Source organism: Chaetodon auriga, chromosome 20, assembly GCF_051107435.1.
Source record: "Chaetodon auriga isolate fChaAug3 chromosome 20, fChaAug3.hap1, whole genome shotgun sequence".
Taxonomy (NCBI): domain Eukaryota; kingdom Metazoa; phylum Chordata; class Actinopteri; order Chaetodontiformes; family Chaetodontidae; genus Chaetodon; species Chaetodon auriga.
Genome location: NC_135093.1, coordinates 14,795,181 through 14,809,675, shown reverse-complemented (window position 1 = coordinate 14,809,675; position 14,495 = coordinate 14,795,181). Strand labels below are relative to the sequence as shown.

The 14,495-nt window shown below is 45.4% G+C and overlaps 1 protein-coding gene across 2 annotated transcripts in view; it reads right to left on the bottom strand.

The window, feature by feature from the left end:
- The window catches only part of LOC143338941 (putative uncharacterized protein MYH16), a 44,827-nt gene that overhangs the window by 1,513 nt on the left and 28,819 nt on the right, over positions 1–14,495 (bottom strand). For both annotated transcript variants that reach the window (XM_076759840.1, XM_076759841.1), the window contains exons 7-22: positions 11,843–11,899; positions 7,575–7,661; positions 6,579–6,824; positions 6,343–6,460; positions 5,350–5,477; positions 5,025–5,221; positions 4,807–4,939; positions 4,506–4,722; positions 3,907–4,043; positions 3,647–3,750; positions 1,892–2,084; positions 1,597–1,800; positions 1,370–1,495; positions 1,114–1,284; positions 358–558; positions 118–264 (exon numbers count right to left, since the gene is read on the bottom strand). In XM_076759840.1, the coding sequence (XP_076615955.1) occupies positions 118–264; positions 358–558; positions 1,114–1,284; positions 1,370–1,495; positions 1,597–1,800; positions 1,892–2,084; positions 3,647–3,750; positions 3,907–4,043; positions 4,506–4,722; positions 4,807–4,939; positions 5,025–5,221; positions 5,350–5,477; positions 6,343–6,460; positions 6,579–6,824; positions 7,575–7,661; positions 11,843–11,899 (2,466 nt within the window). The remainder of the gene's footprint in view (positions 1–117; positions 265–357; positions 559–1,113; positions 1,285–1,369; positions 1,496–1,596; positions 1,801–1,891; positions 2,085–3,646; positions 3,751–3,906; positions 4,044–4,505; positions 4,723–4,806; positions 4,940–5,024; positions 5,222–5,349; positions 5,478–6,342; positions 6,461–6,578; positions 6,825–7,574; positions 7,662–11,842; positions 11,900–14,495) is intronic.

Genomic DNA, 14,495 nt, shown 5'->3' with positions numbered 1-14,495 from the left:
AGGGATGTACATGAATTTACTGTGGCTTGAATCTACTCATCAGCAGACAGCATGCTGGAGCTGATGACGTGTGATTTCAGGAGCGTCTGCTTGATGTATGTGCGGTAGTTAACTTACAGAGGAGTATCCTTTGCCGAAGCTGCCTCTGTTCTTGGTCCTGATCTTGGTGAGCGCTGACTCAGCGATGTCAGCTCGCTCCTCAGCGTCATCCAGCTCGTGGACGGTCTTCCTGTACTTCGCCAGGTTCATGTTAGCCTGTTCCTCCTGCGGTGATAACAGTGTGTGCAATCAGAACAAACAGGACTCTCACCAAGTGACATGTGCCGTGTGGGATTTCGTGTAAGCAAGGTGACGTACAGCCTCCTCCACTTGTCTCTTGTAGGCCTTCATCTTGTTCTGCAACCTCTCCACCAGCTCCTGCATCCTCTGCTGGTTCTTCTGGTCCTCCTCGGACTGAAACAGCAGCTCCTTCAGCCGGCGCTCGTTCTTCCGCAGCGTCTTCACTGTCTCAGCGTGCCGCTTCTGCTCCGAGTCCAGTTCCAGCTCCAGCTCCTTTACCTGCACACAGACATGCAGCAGTGACTTCACCTCACAGAGTGTGCGTGAGGGGTTTACACTCATGAAGACACATGCTGTTGTTGCTGATTACTATCAGTCCCTTGCACCCTGTAAAACTATGCTCTAAGTCTGCCAACATAGTCAGAGGATACTAAATCCATTGATTTAATATTGCTAGTTGGGTTTGCATGGCTCGAGCTCAAAAATGCTGTATCCCGCAGCGCTCGATGTGGGGCTGTAGAGTCCAGTAATGCAACGAGCTAGCATGTCATTAGATCTCCTCTGCCTGGTAATGTTTCTGCAGCACCGCTTTGTAAACAGACGTTCTGTTTCAAATTTGTCGTCTCCAAGCGGATGGCATTGTCATGGTTATTTTCTCAGATTTAAGAAAGCTCATTTATGCCCCGAGACACCCTATTAAGTTAGTCTGGTCCTGGAATCTACTCAGCTATTTTCTGTCCAGCAGATGTTGATAGTCAATATGTTTTTTTTTTTTGTTTCCTAAAAATAAATCGCAATGAGAAACATCATCAAAATGTCTTGCTCTGTTTGTACCTTTCCCTCCAACTTCTGGATGATCTTCTTGCCTCCTTTCAGAGCCATCTGCTCAGCCTCGTCCAGCCTGCCGCTCATGTCTTTGATCTGAGCCTCCAGACCTTTCTTCACTCTCTCCAGGTGGAGGGTGTGCTCCTGCTCCAGACGCAGCTCCTCCCCAACTCGCGCCAGCTTAAAGAATTACACCATCCCTTTAAAATGCATGCGTTACATCTCTCCAGCTATGATATCACAGTTAATACCAGTTGTCTTCTACCTCGCAGCTGGCCTTCTTGGCCTTGTCCGTGGATCCTCTCAGCTCTCCTTGCAGCTCCTCGTGCTCCTGCTGCAGAGTCTGGAGATCCACCTCCAGCTTCCTCCGCCCGCTCAAAGCCGACTGGAACTGAACACACAAGAGCAAACATTGAGAAAGTCATGAGTCTAAGTTTGAGTTTTAGCTGACGCCTCTGCAGAGCCCTAAAGCAAAGAGCCTCTATGCATCACCTGGTTGTTGAGGTCGCTGTATTTGTCACTGGCCTCCTGCAGCTCAGTCTCCAGGGCCTTGCGAGCCCTCTCCGCAGTCTCCAAGGCTGTGCGAGTCTCCTCCCCTTCGCTGCCCAGTAGGGCACAGCGTCGTTCCATGGCCGCCTGGTCCTCCCTGCGCTCCTCGTGGCTCCGTACCTCCTCCTCCAACTGAGCCTGCAGCTCCTGGTACAGGGGACAGTAACTGTGTGAGGAAGTCTTCCAGATCATTAAAGAAAAACAAAAAACAAAAACGTCCATTAACTTCTCATCTGACCTTAATCTGTTGCTGCATCTTCTTGCTGTTCTTGCCGAGCTCTGCATTGTTCTTGGTGAGCAGGTCGACCTGCAGCTCCAGCTCGTTGATGTCGGCCTCCAGTTTCTTTTTCAGCTTCAGTCCCTCTGCCCTGCCTTTCACCTCCACATCCAGGCTGGCCTGCAGGGACTCCAGCGCCCTCTGGTGGCTTTTTCTGACAGAGGAGGAGGGGGATGCATTGAAAAAAAGAGGCATTACAAAGTTGAAGTGCGCACATATCGCTGCTGCAGACAGGGATTAATGAAGCAGACCTTACCTTTAAAGATACTGCACTATGACTTTGTTGAAGGAATGAAGGGAGATAAGAGACAGAGTGAAAAACAGTAATAGGAAGAGAATTACAGAGTATTAGTGCTTAAGGTAATAATAATAATGGTGTATTTCTAAGCAAGACACACTAAAAGCTTTCCAGAGTTAAGAGAAGACAGTGACAGGGCGTAAGCAGCAGTTAAAAGCAGTAAATAATGGTACCAGAGAGTAGAAAAAAACAAAAGAAAATACATGTAAAGGTAAGAAAATGTATCAGTTATTGAGAAAGTCCGCTTTTAAATGAGCAGTTCAACATTTTTTTATTAGCTTTCTTTCTGAGAGTTAGACAAAAAGCTGTCTTATATTTGTTGAGCATGAGCTTAAAGCCAGCAGCCGGTTATCTTAGCTTAGCTTAGCTTAGCTTAGCATAGAGACTTGAAACAGCAGGAAGCGGCTCAGTAACAAACTCTTCCTGACAGCACGCCTAAAGCTCACTAATTAACATGTTTAACGAGTGTGCAGGACTCTTTCTTGGCTGAGCGCAGTGACTCCCTGGAGTTCTGCTGTCACTGTGAGGTTGACAGCAGAGATTCCAGAAAGTACCTGAGCCTGGCCAAGAAATACTCCCATACACTACCCATGTAAAACCACAACTTGTGTCTTTTACATGTCAGGTTTTGCACAGATGAAAAAAACAAGCCCTAACATATTAATTAGTGAGCTTCAGAGGCGTTTGAAGGTGGATTTTGTGACCAGGCTTGCTGTTTTGCCCTTTGCAGCTAATGGGCTGCTGGCTGTAGATTCATACTGAATGGAAAAATATGAGAGCTGTATCAGCCTTCTTACTAAGAAAGCAAATAAACACATTTCCAAGATATTAAACTACCTTTAAGACAACATTTCAAAGTGAGGCAGTTTTAGCTGAACTCATGCTAAGTTTAAGACTGTTTTGGGGGCCAAGGAGCCAATACAGCAAAAAGCTTGATCACCTTTCTTTTTTTTTTTTTTTTACCTTGGACTCAGGAACAGTTAAGAAACTGAAGGCTGTTAGGACAATAAACGGTGATGTTTAGTTACTCTGGCGCCAGACCATGCTAGGACCTTGGATGTGATTAACAGTCATTGAAAATGAATTCTGCTTTTCTCTGTTCCATAGCTCGACCCTTGGGACGAGCAAATGAGGCATTACAATAATCCAGGCATGAGTATATAAAAACACATTTCGTGATAAAATGATAGCATTGATCTAATTTTGGATATATCACTCACTTGACTGGACTTAAGCCACAGCACAGAGTTTTATTAGTTCAGTAGGGATGATAGGACCTCTTTGTTAAACTTATGTTTTAAACGTCATCTAAGCAGCTATGCAGCGAGGTAGGTCTGAATCAGAGGTATGTGGCATAGGAAAGAGATGATCTGTCTTAGGGATGAGGACACTGAAGGAATGAGAGGAAGCTGAGGTACCTAGTGGCTTCTGCCTCTTCCTCCTTCTCCTGAAATCTGCGCTCCAGGTCTCCTTTAGCCTGAGACAACTCCAGCTGCAGCCTCAGCACCTTGGTCTCCTCAGCCTGGAAGGAAGGAAGGAAGGAAGGGAGGGAGGAAGGGAGCACAAGTGTGATTTGTGATTTGAGCTATCCTAGCTATATTAAATGAAATCAGTGAAGAGTAAGCACACACATACTGACAACACAATACACTGACTATCACAGCTAACAGGCAGCTACCTCCAAAGCTGCCTCAGACTCTTCCAGTGAGGCCTGTAACTCTTCTTTCTCCATCTCGATCTTCTTCTTTGCCTTCTGGAGCTCGTGGACACATTTGCCTCCATCTGAGAGCTGATCCGTCAGGTCTGCTATCTCCTCTGTCAGACAGAGAGAGTCCACACACAAGTCCACTTTAACCATGCTTACTATTAGTTGACATTTGCAAATAAAGATTCATACCACTCTCCTGTCTGCCTTTTTTGACGCTGTACACAAACAGATACTTAAGGACAACAATTTTTAGTTCAGTTACAGCCAAAAACGTCCCGTATGTGTTAAACATTTGTGTTTGTGTGCTGTTCAAATAACATGCATGTAAAAAACAGTGAGCTTTCGAGGTGTTGGTAGTCGTAGTAACTTGGGCTTGCTGTCTAAGCTAAGCTAAGCTAAAAGCCTCCTGGCTCCACTTCTGTGCAGTACTTAACTAAAAGATATGAATGAGGTCATCTTATTGTCAAACTCTCTGCAAGAAATGATTCATCTTATTTCCCCAAATGTCGATCTAGTCCATAAAACCTGCTAAAGGCATCAGCCCTCCCTCCACATGTGTATTTTCGTACCCTGGTAGGCCTTGTTCTCCCTGCGTAGGGCCTCCAGCTGCTCCAGAGACTCTTCATGGGCCGTCTTCAGTTTGAAGAGCTCGCTGGCGTGTTGCCTGCTCTCCTTCTGGCAGCCTTCCACCTCGGCCACCAGCTCCTCGCACTTCTGCTTCCAGTCTCCGAGCTGCCTCTCCAGGATCCGCTGCTTCTTATCCAGAGTCTGACCGCAGCTGCTGGCCTGGGACGGGGAACATATGCTCCATGGTAACAACAGAGAAGTTCATGGCACTGCATTACTCACGCAACATGTCTCCAGCTCTACCTTCTCCAGGTCCAGGCAGAGCTCCTCCACCTCTCCCTGCAGCCTCTGTTTGGTTTTCTCCAGTGAAGAGCATTTGGCTTGGGTGGCTTCCACGGCCTCCTCGGCCTCCTGAAGCCTGGTTGCCAGCTTCTTCCTGCGACACACACATGAGTTGGACCGCTGACATGCATTCAAAGTGTCAAATGTGACCGTGGACTGCCAGTATCAACACAACGCACTTGGTGTCCTCCAGCTCGTCGGCGTGCTGGATGGTGTCGGACTCATGTTTGCTCCTCCAGTGCGTCACCTCGCTGTTGAGTTTGGACACGAGACGCTGCAGCTCCTGCTTGCTCTCCTGCTCCTCCTCCAGCTGCTCCTTCAGCACCTCGCACTCCTGCCGAACTGAGCTCAGGCTGCTGCTCATCGCCTGCTTACACTGGCACCAGAGAGACACGTGTCAATATAGGACTTTGAGGGGGAGAGCAAGCACATTATAGCCATTAAAGGGATTTTTTTTTTTTCCATTTAGCTGCACACTAGATATTTGATTTTCCACACACTAACCTTGAGCTCCTCGTCCAGTTGTTTCTTCAGCTCTTCCAGTTGGGATTGGAGCAGAGTCTTGGAGCGGCCCAGCTGGATGGCTCTGCTCTCTGCCTCCTCCATCTGTCGACCCACGTCAGCGTTATCAGCTGACAGGACACACAATAACGCTGATTATCAACACACTGTAGCAAACAGTAGGCGTTAAGCAACGTGCCTATGCCAGGTTCTGCGGCGACACACAGTGTGACTTGTTTGCTTTGTTATTGTAACTGTCTCTGTTTGGTTACACGCCAGCAGATGTGGTTTATGTACCTAACTGAGAAAGATACACAGTATAAAATAGCGAGGACTAAATGGAGCGTGAGAGACTCATCTGCCAGTTCATCACAATCATATCTGTGCCTGTTGCATTTTGCTCTGCGGTGAATAAATACACAGGTTTCTTGCCATTGGAAACAAAGTGGAGATGGAGAGGTCATTCTGTTTAAGTAGCACTCCACTCGTTTTCTGTGTGACTGTCTATTTACCAGTCAGGACAAATGCTCATTCAAGTCTCTTCAGTTAAAATAAGTGTTGAATATATCTACTGAACTATAATACTGAGTTTTTTGTTGACAGTGTGATAGAGGTGTTCAATTACAGCGTATGTAAAGTCATAGTTAGTGATGGTGTTGTATTGGACTCCATTATATTGTGTAGTGTTTCTAATAGTCTGCCCCCTCATGTATGGAAATGGGGAGGGCAAAATTTCTGCTCGTTAATGATCCTAAGATCTCCAATATCTCTTCTTCTGGGGTCCAGCATGAAATAACTTTAATTGTTGCTTGTTCAGTCACAAGTGTTTATGGAGAACACTTCTGAGATCTGAAACTGAGGTTTCAGGGCCATAAAAATGCAAAAGATGGCAGCTCCCTGGCTGTGAATGTGTCACATGACTTGAACAAATCTTGAGACTAGCTGTAATTGCTTCAGAGCACGAGGAGAAGGGAACTTCTTTCAGGTGCGCAGTACCTGTGAGTCTGTTCTTGGCCACACTGAGCTCAGTCAAGGACCTCTGCAGGTCATCTCCTCTCCTGTTGGCTTCTGACAGCTGCTCCTCCAGCTTCTTCATCTGGCCTTCCGAGGACGTCTGCAGCACAACACGAACACACCCGCAAACATTACGATAAGCATCACAGAAGGCCGGCGTTACTTGTTGGTTAAGCAGGTCAGCGTGAACCTCAGTGCCTGTGATATAACTTCCCGACCTTGGCTTTCTGCAGACTGTCCAGAGAGGCTGCCAGCTCGTCCACCTCCATCCTCAGGTTCTGCTTCTCCTTCTCCAGCTTGGCCCTGACCCTCTGCAGAGCCTCACACTGCTCGCTCAGCTCTGCCATGGCGTCGCTGTGCCGCTTCCTCAGAGTCGCAGCCAGCGCTTCTGACTGGACAGAGGCCTCCTCCAGGTCTCGCCTCAGGCGCTGCAGCTCAGCCTCTCGCTTCTTGTTCACCTCCATCTGTTAATCACACACAGGCTCAATGTGGAGACATGTGTCCTCAATTTTGAGTGACAATGTCCTAAATTACTAGTTCTGAATGACCATTCTTTAGATTTCTAACTGTTACTCTCTCTAACTGAGATGATGCTAATGTGCCAGCAAGCTCCCCATTCCCTAAAATACTCAACCTGAAACTGTCTCTCAGTGTTATTTATGTGGAATTATCCATGCTAGAATACACAGATCCAGTCTGGAAACTCTCAAGGCTAAATCTTTGGCAGCTTTCACAGATGAATGAATTAATAAAATGCAAATATAGGAAGTATGCTTATTTGTTTTCTTGCTCAGAGCTATCCGATAATTGTCTGGTAAGAATGAAGTCAGGAGATTGTTACTTTAGCAAAAAAATCTGCCTTGCAGCGCCTCTAAAACTCACTAATTAACAGGCTGACAGGAGGATGTCTGCCGCACCTTTTCTTGGCCTGGAGAGTGACATCACGGTGTCATCACCATAAATTTGCCACGTAACCAGCTGAGAGTCCAGGAAGTCTCTGAGTCCGGACAAGAAATCGTTCAAGCAGGTAACTCCCTGCACAACCCGAACTTTTTACCCTCTCAAGTTTCCAAATCTTTACGCTTATCTGAGCTTAACTGCAGATTCTAACTGTCAGCAAGAAAGTGTATGGCATATAACCTAGATCCAGTGCACCCTTAAAAAAGGCTAATGGTGCAAATGTGTGTAAGTGTGGGAGAATGTACACAGCTGACCTGTGAGGCAGTGATCCCTCCTGCTTCCTCCAGTCGGTCAGTGAGATCATCCAGTTCTCTGGTTAGATCTGCTCTCTGCTTCTCCACCTGTCATAAAACAGCAGTTCAAGCGTGGTGTTAAACATTACATGATGCCGAACTTGATACCAAATGATCCTAATCTTCTTATTATGATTCAAATCAGTGTACAAAGAGCAAGTCCTTTGGTGGGAGGTGAGTAAAAAGCTCGCATTGAAACGTTCACATGAGTTCAGACTTCCTTGGTCCAAGTCAATGTGTTGATGAGAGCCTCCACTGTTTTAAACTTCAGGCAGAAGACCTCATCTATTCTGATCGTAAAGCTGTCCCACCTCCTCGGACAGGATATTTAACCACTGGGGGATCAGTATGATTGACAGCCCACAAGAGGAAGTGATCTTTCCTGAGGTCAGAAGTCAGGAGGGTAGCTGGTATCCAGTCAGAGCAACACAGGGGTTAGCTGCTGTCAGAAAGTCCAAATATTATCTGTGAACTCCTGTTTCCTTTCTAAGTTATCCAGTGCTGTTCACTGCTAAACGTCCGACAAAGTCAAGCCATTCTGCTTTTTGCTTTTGTTGATGTGATGCTTGATTTTGATCTCTTTTACAAAGATGATTTAGCAAGCTGTTCACAACCCTTAAAGCTACATTAATTGATTTTTTTTTTTTTTTTACTACTTGGGGGCAGATTAACTAGCTGTAAACACCACACTGACATGTTATCACCTTATAAAACTGAGACAAAAACAATACTCAAAGCTTGGAGGGGAGCTGCAGAGTCAGGTGATGAGTCTCTACATTGGAGCCTTTTCACATGACACAGTTATCTAATAGATTGCTTATATATAAATTTGGATTAGCAGAGCTTTAACTTGAAAAATGTATATCTATACACACACACACATATACATGTATGTATGTACATATACATATATGCATAAACACACACGCACATATACTGTATGTATATACGTATACACACTACACATACATATGTTTCGGATCACACCCTTCAGGCTTCAGTGATACAATAAAATCTAATACCAGTATAATATGCAGTATAATAAAACTTGATACCTTTCATCAAAAGAAATACAAAATTCACTTGTTCCACATAAATGCAAAACAAACAAAATCTATAAAGCTTCAGAAATGCTCATATATGAACGATGATGATAAGCCCCTCAGCGAAATCGTCAAAGAGCCTTCTCACGCTCTGACACGGCACGGCACACATGGAGAGAGTTTATAACGGCGGGCCGTTACGTGCACAAACAGCCAGCGCTCTGCAGTTAAAGGCACTTGTTGTTTTTACGTCGATCTTTTACAGCTGCTTTAAAGACAGCCGTAGATGTTGAGACTGGTCTGTAAAAGCTGGAGTCTCAGGCCTCCCTGATAGCACCAATGAGCCACAGCCGTCAACACACCTCAGGCAGAACAAGGGAAAACAGATGATACTCACTGGGGGCCTCCTCTTTCACCTCCCACACCCACAGCTCACCCCACCCCCAGCCCCCTCCTCACAGCCCCACCCTCTAGGTCTACAACCTTGCTCTGAACACGGAGCACTCAGCTCACTCATCGCTCTCCTCCGCGCTGCTGACTGAGTCAATAGCTCCTCCGGATCAGCGCCACCCAACACCACTCACTCCCATTCACGTGCTAATGGAGGGTCAGTGCCCACAAAGTCCCCTGATGAAGAGGGGAGATTCATCTTCATTTGCACAAGAGCATGAAGGAGAAGGAGCATTAGTCTGTGCAGTCTGGGCACACAGGCCAGTCTATGTTTGCCTATGTGCTCCCCTGTATCCGTCCATGTCCTCTGCCAACAGTATGATGGAGGTTCTTCCCTGACCACAGCGAAATGACAACACAATTTAGTTTAGAAACCACCCTCAGCAAGAAAACATCAAGAATTTCATGCTTTTTAAGAGCTATATATGGCTAACATCAATAGGAGAAGTGTAGGGTGGAACCTAATTAGCGTGGTTGGTTTTGACTGGAAGGTAAATGTCCTCCAGCTGCATATCTAGCAGTATCTAATCACGCAGATCGTTTGTCAGAGCCGTTCACACAGTGTGCTGTGTTGATCATCCAGATTAAGCACACTGTTTCCCAACAAACACACTGCAATTAGATTTTGTTGTTGTGTTTCAAAGTTGCTTTCACCTCCACTGTATTGGAATGAAGGAAGGTATCTGCAAATGGAAACCCAAACTATCTGCATGGCCAGATACTCTAGAGGTGTGTGAGGGAGTTAGTTGTTATTAATACGGTTGACAACATTTCATTCTGTGGTGACTTATTGTCGAAGCTGCACTAATGCATATTTTCATATGACCATGCAGTTGCTCAGCTGTTTGCTTGTTTGTGTAACTCTAAGTCCAGTCCTACAGCGCTCATCAGCCATGTTTCTGGCAGCAGCAGCAGTAGGAAGCTATTTTCAGCTAAAAAGCATCTATAGAGCCACCAGAAACATGACAGCAAATGAATGCTCATGCTGCTCCAGTCCTGCGGGAAATGTAGCTGTTAGCCATGTCAACTTTACAAACCATAATATATCAAATATAAAACTTCTTAACTCGTTGTGGAGTTCAGCCCACATATGAGAGGAAAAAAGATTAATGCAGCAACAAGTGGCCACAACCATAACACATTATCACCTTATAAGGTTGATATGATGAATGTGTTAGCAAACCCCTATAAGCCTATATGTAATTGCATCTGCCACCAGGTTCCACCTCCCAGGAAAGTCTGTCACTACTCGAGACCCCTGTCACATTACACATAGTCATTTGACCCATTGTTCCTTTAGAAATATCCATGAGTGCAGCTTTAAGGTTAATCTTTCTGTCATATGGGTCTTAATGGAGAACATGGCGTCATCTAACCGAATGTCATCTCAGAGGCAACTCCATCCTGTCCAATTCATAGAACTAATGCCACATTTGTATTTGTCTTAAAGATTACACGTTAATTGGATGCTATGTATGCTCTCTATGTTTCTGTGTGTGTGTTTCCGAGTGAGTGACAACACTCCACAGTACACATGGATGTGTGTGTGAGAGCGGCTGGCATTCCAGCTGGGAGAAGATCCGATGGAAAATAGTGCTGTCTGTCAGCCTCTATCTCCTGCTGATATCTCCCCTGCGCGACCTGAGGAGCAGAGTCTAACAATAGCGAGCCTGTCTGCAGCAGAGGTATGTTGTATTTGAGCTCCCCTGAAGACGCAGGCTGTGGAACAGATAAAGACCTGCATGTCTCTGCTTGCCTCTTTCACCGCTCTGTGGTTTTGGAGAACGGTGGGGTGGGGATTGGGGGGGGGGGGGGGGGGGAGACCCAGCTAGCACCATTAGGCCATTACCATACCACCCCATTAGACCATTACCATACCACCCAGAGTGGGGAGAAGTGTGCAAAACACACCCTCGGGCCCGCTGTCACTCTATTCAACACTCAGAGTGAAATATGTACCTCTGCATTTCTGCCTTTACCTACTGTAACGTTGAAACTGCCATCAGGTCTTAAGAGGGGCAACCAGGTTCTGCGGCTTAAACACACACATGCTTTAAGAGGGTCTTGTTTGAAACAACAAGCACTTAAGGCACCCACCGTTGTAGACTATCTTTATATGAACCAGGCATGTTTTAAAACCCCTTTACATCACAAAGACAACGTCTTGAAAACCTTGCTACGGAAAGGTGGAAAAAAAAGGTCCTGTTCCTGTGAAGTGCTCCGAGGAGAAGACGAAGGGATTATTACAAGAAACAGAAGGTGCACTGGTGTGTGTGTGTGTGTGTGTGTGTGTGTGTGTGTGTGTGTGTGTGTGTGAGGGAAGAGAAAGATTGGGAAAAATAAGAAAGAATAAGAAAGAGGAAAAAGGATGTTGGGGTCCCTACGCCTCTAGGGTTGCCCTGTATGTTAACCAGAAACACAAGGTCCTTCCCCCCTGAGTTTATTATCACAGGTGCAGATGGTTTGGGGTGACCAGAGGCACAGCACCAACACACGTACCCCACCGGCTGCCAACAGATCAGCAATCTTCTTGATTTTTTTCCCCCCTCTCTTTTAATGTTCCCCTCAATTCACAGCACCACAGGCCTGGATGTTACAGCCGAACCGAGCTGATCCCAGGACTGCTTGGCATCTTCTTATCTGCCCCGCAGCCTGACAGACAGATTTAGGGCTCAGCTGCTCTTTCTTTCATTTACGCGGAGGGCAGATGTTCGACAGCGCCTTACAGTACTGTACCTTGGCTCGCATGGCCCGCTCGGCTTCCAGCTCCTCCTCCAGCTCCTCGATGCGAGCCTAAAGACAGAAGAGTTGATGTTGAAACGGATTTCAGTGAAAAGAATAACAGTCTGCTTTCACTAAAATATAACATATGAGCAGGATATCTGAAGCGGAGCTGTTATCCACTGGTTTCACAGTGCCTATATCATTGTGACACAGAACAAATGGGGCGTCACCTCCACAGATTGTTTGCTATTTCAGGGCAGCGCTTGTGTGTGGTGAGGCCATTTCATACACTCTGCTTTCTCTTGGGATTTGGCACGCCTCTGGCTTTTTCCTCAGGTAGCAATTTAGGGCAAGAATGTCTGTATTCACCATCATTATCTGTATTCTGACCCAGGGCTGGGTCTGCTATGTCCGGTTCCACAGACAAAAAAGCATCCGTGCCATTTTCATGACATTCGAGGAATTTGTGTTATGTTTTTGCTTTTTCTTGGTTTTACAGTTCTGGCTGGAAATCAGTGATGCATTTCCCAAGAAGCATCAAGGAGTGGACAGACAGTGTAGCTGTGGAAATGATTCAGTCTGTCTGTGTAATCTTTATGTTCCATGCGGTGCTTCTAACTTTATTATGCCTATAAAAGAGACCATATCCTGATGAAATTACATACATATGCAACGTCAAAAAGGTTCAATAACGATGCATTAAATTAAAACTACTGCTAGCTGTTCATGCACAATGATAGATTCTTCACAGGGTTTAACAGTTGCGGAGAAATACATTAATAACCACTTAATAAAGTTTAATTTATCCGATCCTAACCGCTTTATAGCATGTTATAAATCATTAATAAACGCTTCATACGCTGCTTATGAATGCTACATAGGAGGGTTGTAATAAAACCAAAATGAGCAATTTGTCCTTTTCAGGCTTGATTGATTTTCAGACTCATTCTCTTTTGTCGTTTTGTCCGCAGCAGAACAAAAACACGCTGGTGCTGGTTCAGTTCTTCTGATTACAATCAGTGGGGGAATGTCGCTAAGTGCATTAACTCATGTGCTGCTACATTTAAGTTAAATGAAAGCTAAAGGAGCTCCATCTAGATTACCTACAACTGCAAATGGCAACTTACACAATAATGCATTAGTAGTAATCATGTAATATCATATGAAATATAATCGTATAACACTCACAAGAGCCGTTATTTTTAACTGATCACTCTTGCTTTTGATCAATGCAGGGCGTTTACTTGCATTAGAATAGATTTACTACTGTTTGCTACTGTTGTGTGCATACTTGAATGTGCTCCACTTGTTATAATATACACATGACCATTTGTGTGCACTTGCGCGCTCATGCCTTAAGGCTCCTAATATTACGTGATTGGAGTCCGCTCAAACAGTCAAAACAATCAGAACGAGCCAACATAAATCAATCACCCGCTCTAACATTTCTGTGCCACTAATCTTGTGCCAAAGCCACACTTTGCCCTGCTAATAAAAGAATTTATTGCTAGTTTCCCAACATGGCTGCATCCTTCCAAGTTGTGTCATGTTCTGCGTTATCTCCAGCTCTATCTATGTCTCAGTGTCAGGAAGTGTGTCTGACATGGCATGTAGCCGAGGGCCATTCACAGCAACAGCACCTACAGCACACCCACTGATGTGGTGAAAGCCACTCACCGGCTACACGGCACCCGACGCTCCCCGAACATGACTGAATCAGATACGGCAAGATTAACACACATAGGCAAGGAATTACCTTGCAGTTTTAATGCAAGGGGGAGTTTGTCTGCATTTCTTAGAAGTGTCCCTAAAGCAGGGTCAGACACATCACAGCCTAATGTGAAAAATAACGCACAAAGACATAAACTTGTCCTGCTCTTTCAACAGGATTTCGACAAGATAAGCACTAACAGAACGGCGGAAAATTGAAATGAAAACTCACATGCCAGCGCAGGACATCTGCAGAGAGAACAGCCATGGTGAGGCAGCAGCAGCCCAACTGACTGACTGACTGACTGACTGTCCCACACACACACACACACACACACAAATTCAAACACACACAAACACACACACACAGCCTCGCTGTTGATCCCCTCCGGCATTTTACTGTCCACACCCCCTTATGCATGCCCAGCCTTTTTTCTGTCTCTCACAGTTCCCTGCTCACATATCTGTTTCTTGTTAAAAGTCTACTTTCCACAGCCTCAAACCAGCCTCAAAATAAATATTGTGGCTCTAATACAATTGCAGAAAACATAGTGTACTAACAGTGTTAAGATGTCTGAGCCAGACTGCATGGATAAACACAATTTGGACTACTGATCGATGGCAGAAAGAGTTTACCCATTGATTTTGTGCACTTTTATAAATGAAATTTATTCTAAATGATCCCACACCATCTCCTCTACTTAGGGGGACTCTTGGAGTCGTACGGGGAAATAACAAAATTAGCCCATCATTGCTGAGAATGGTTGCAGGGTTTGATCTCCATAATTGTATATGCTTAAAGTTTTAGCTTTCTTTTTTTCTGCTGTGCTCTGAAACCATAATAATTGTCCATGAATTGCAATCAGATGTGGCCTCATAGCTGATGTCTCCCCGCTCGCGTCTGAGGGGATATTCAGCGGCGTGGGCAGTTATATCCTGTGAGATCCCCCCCGAT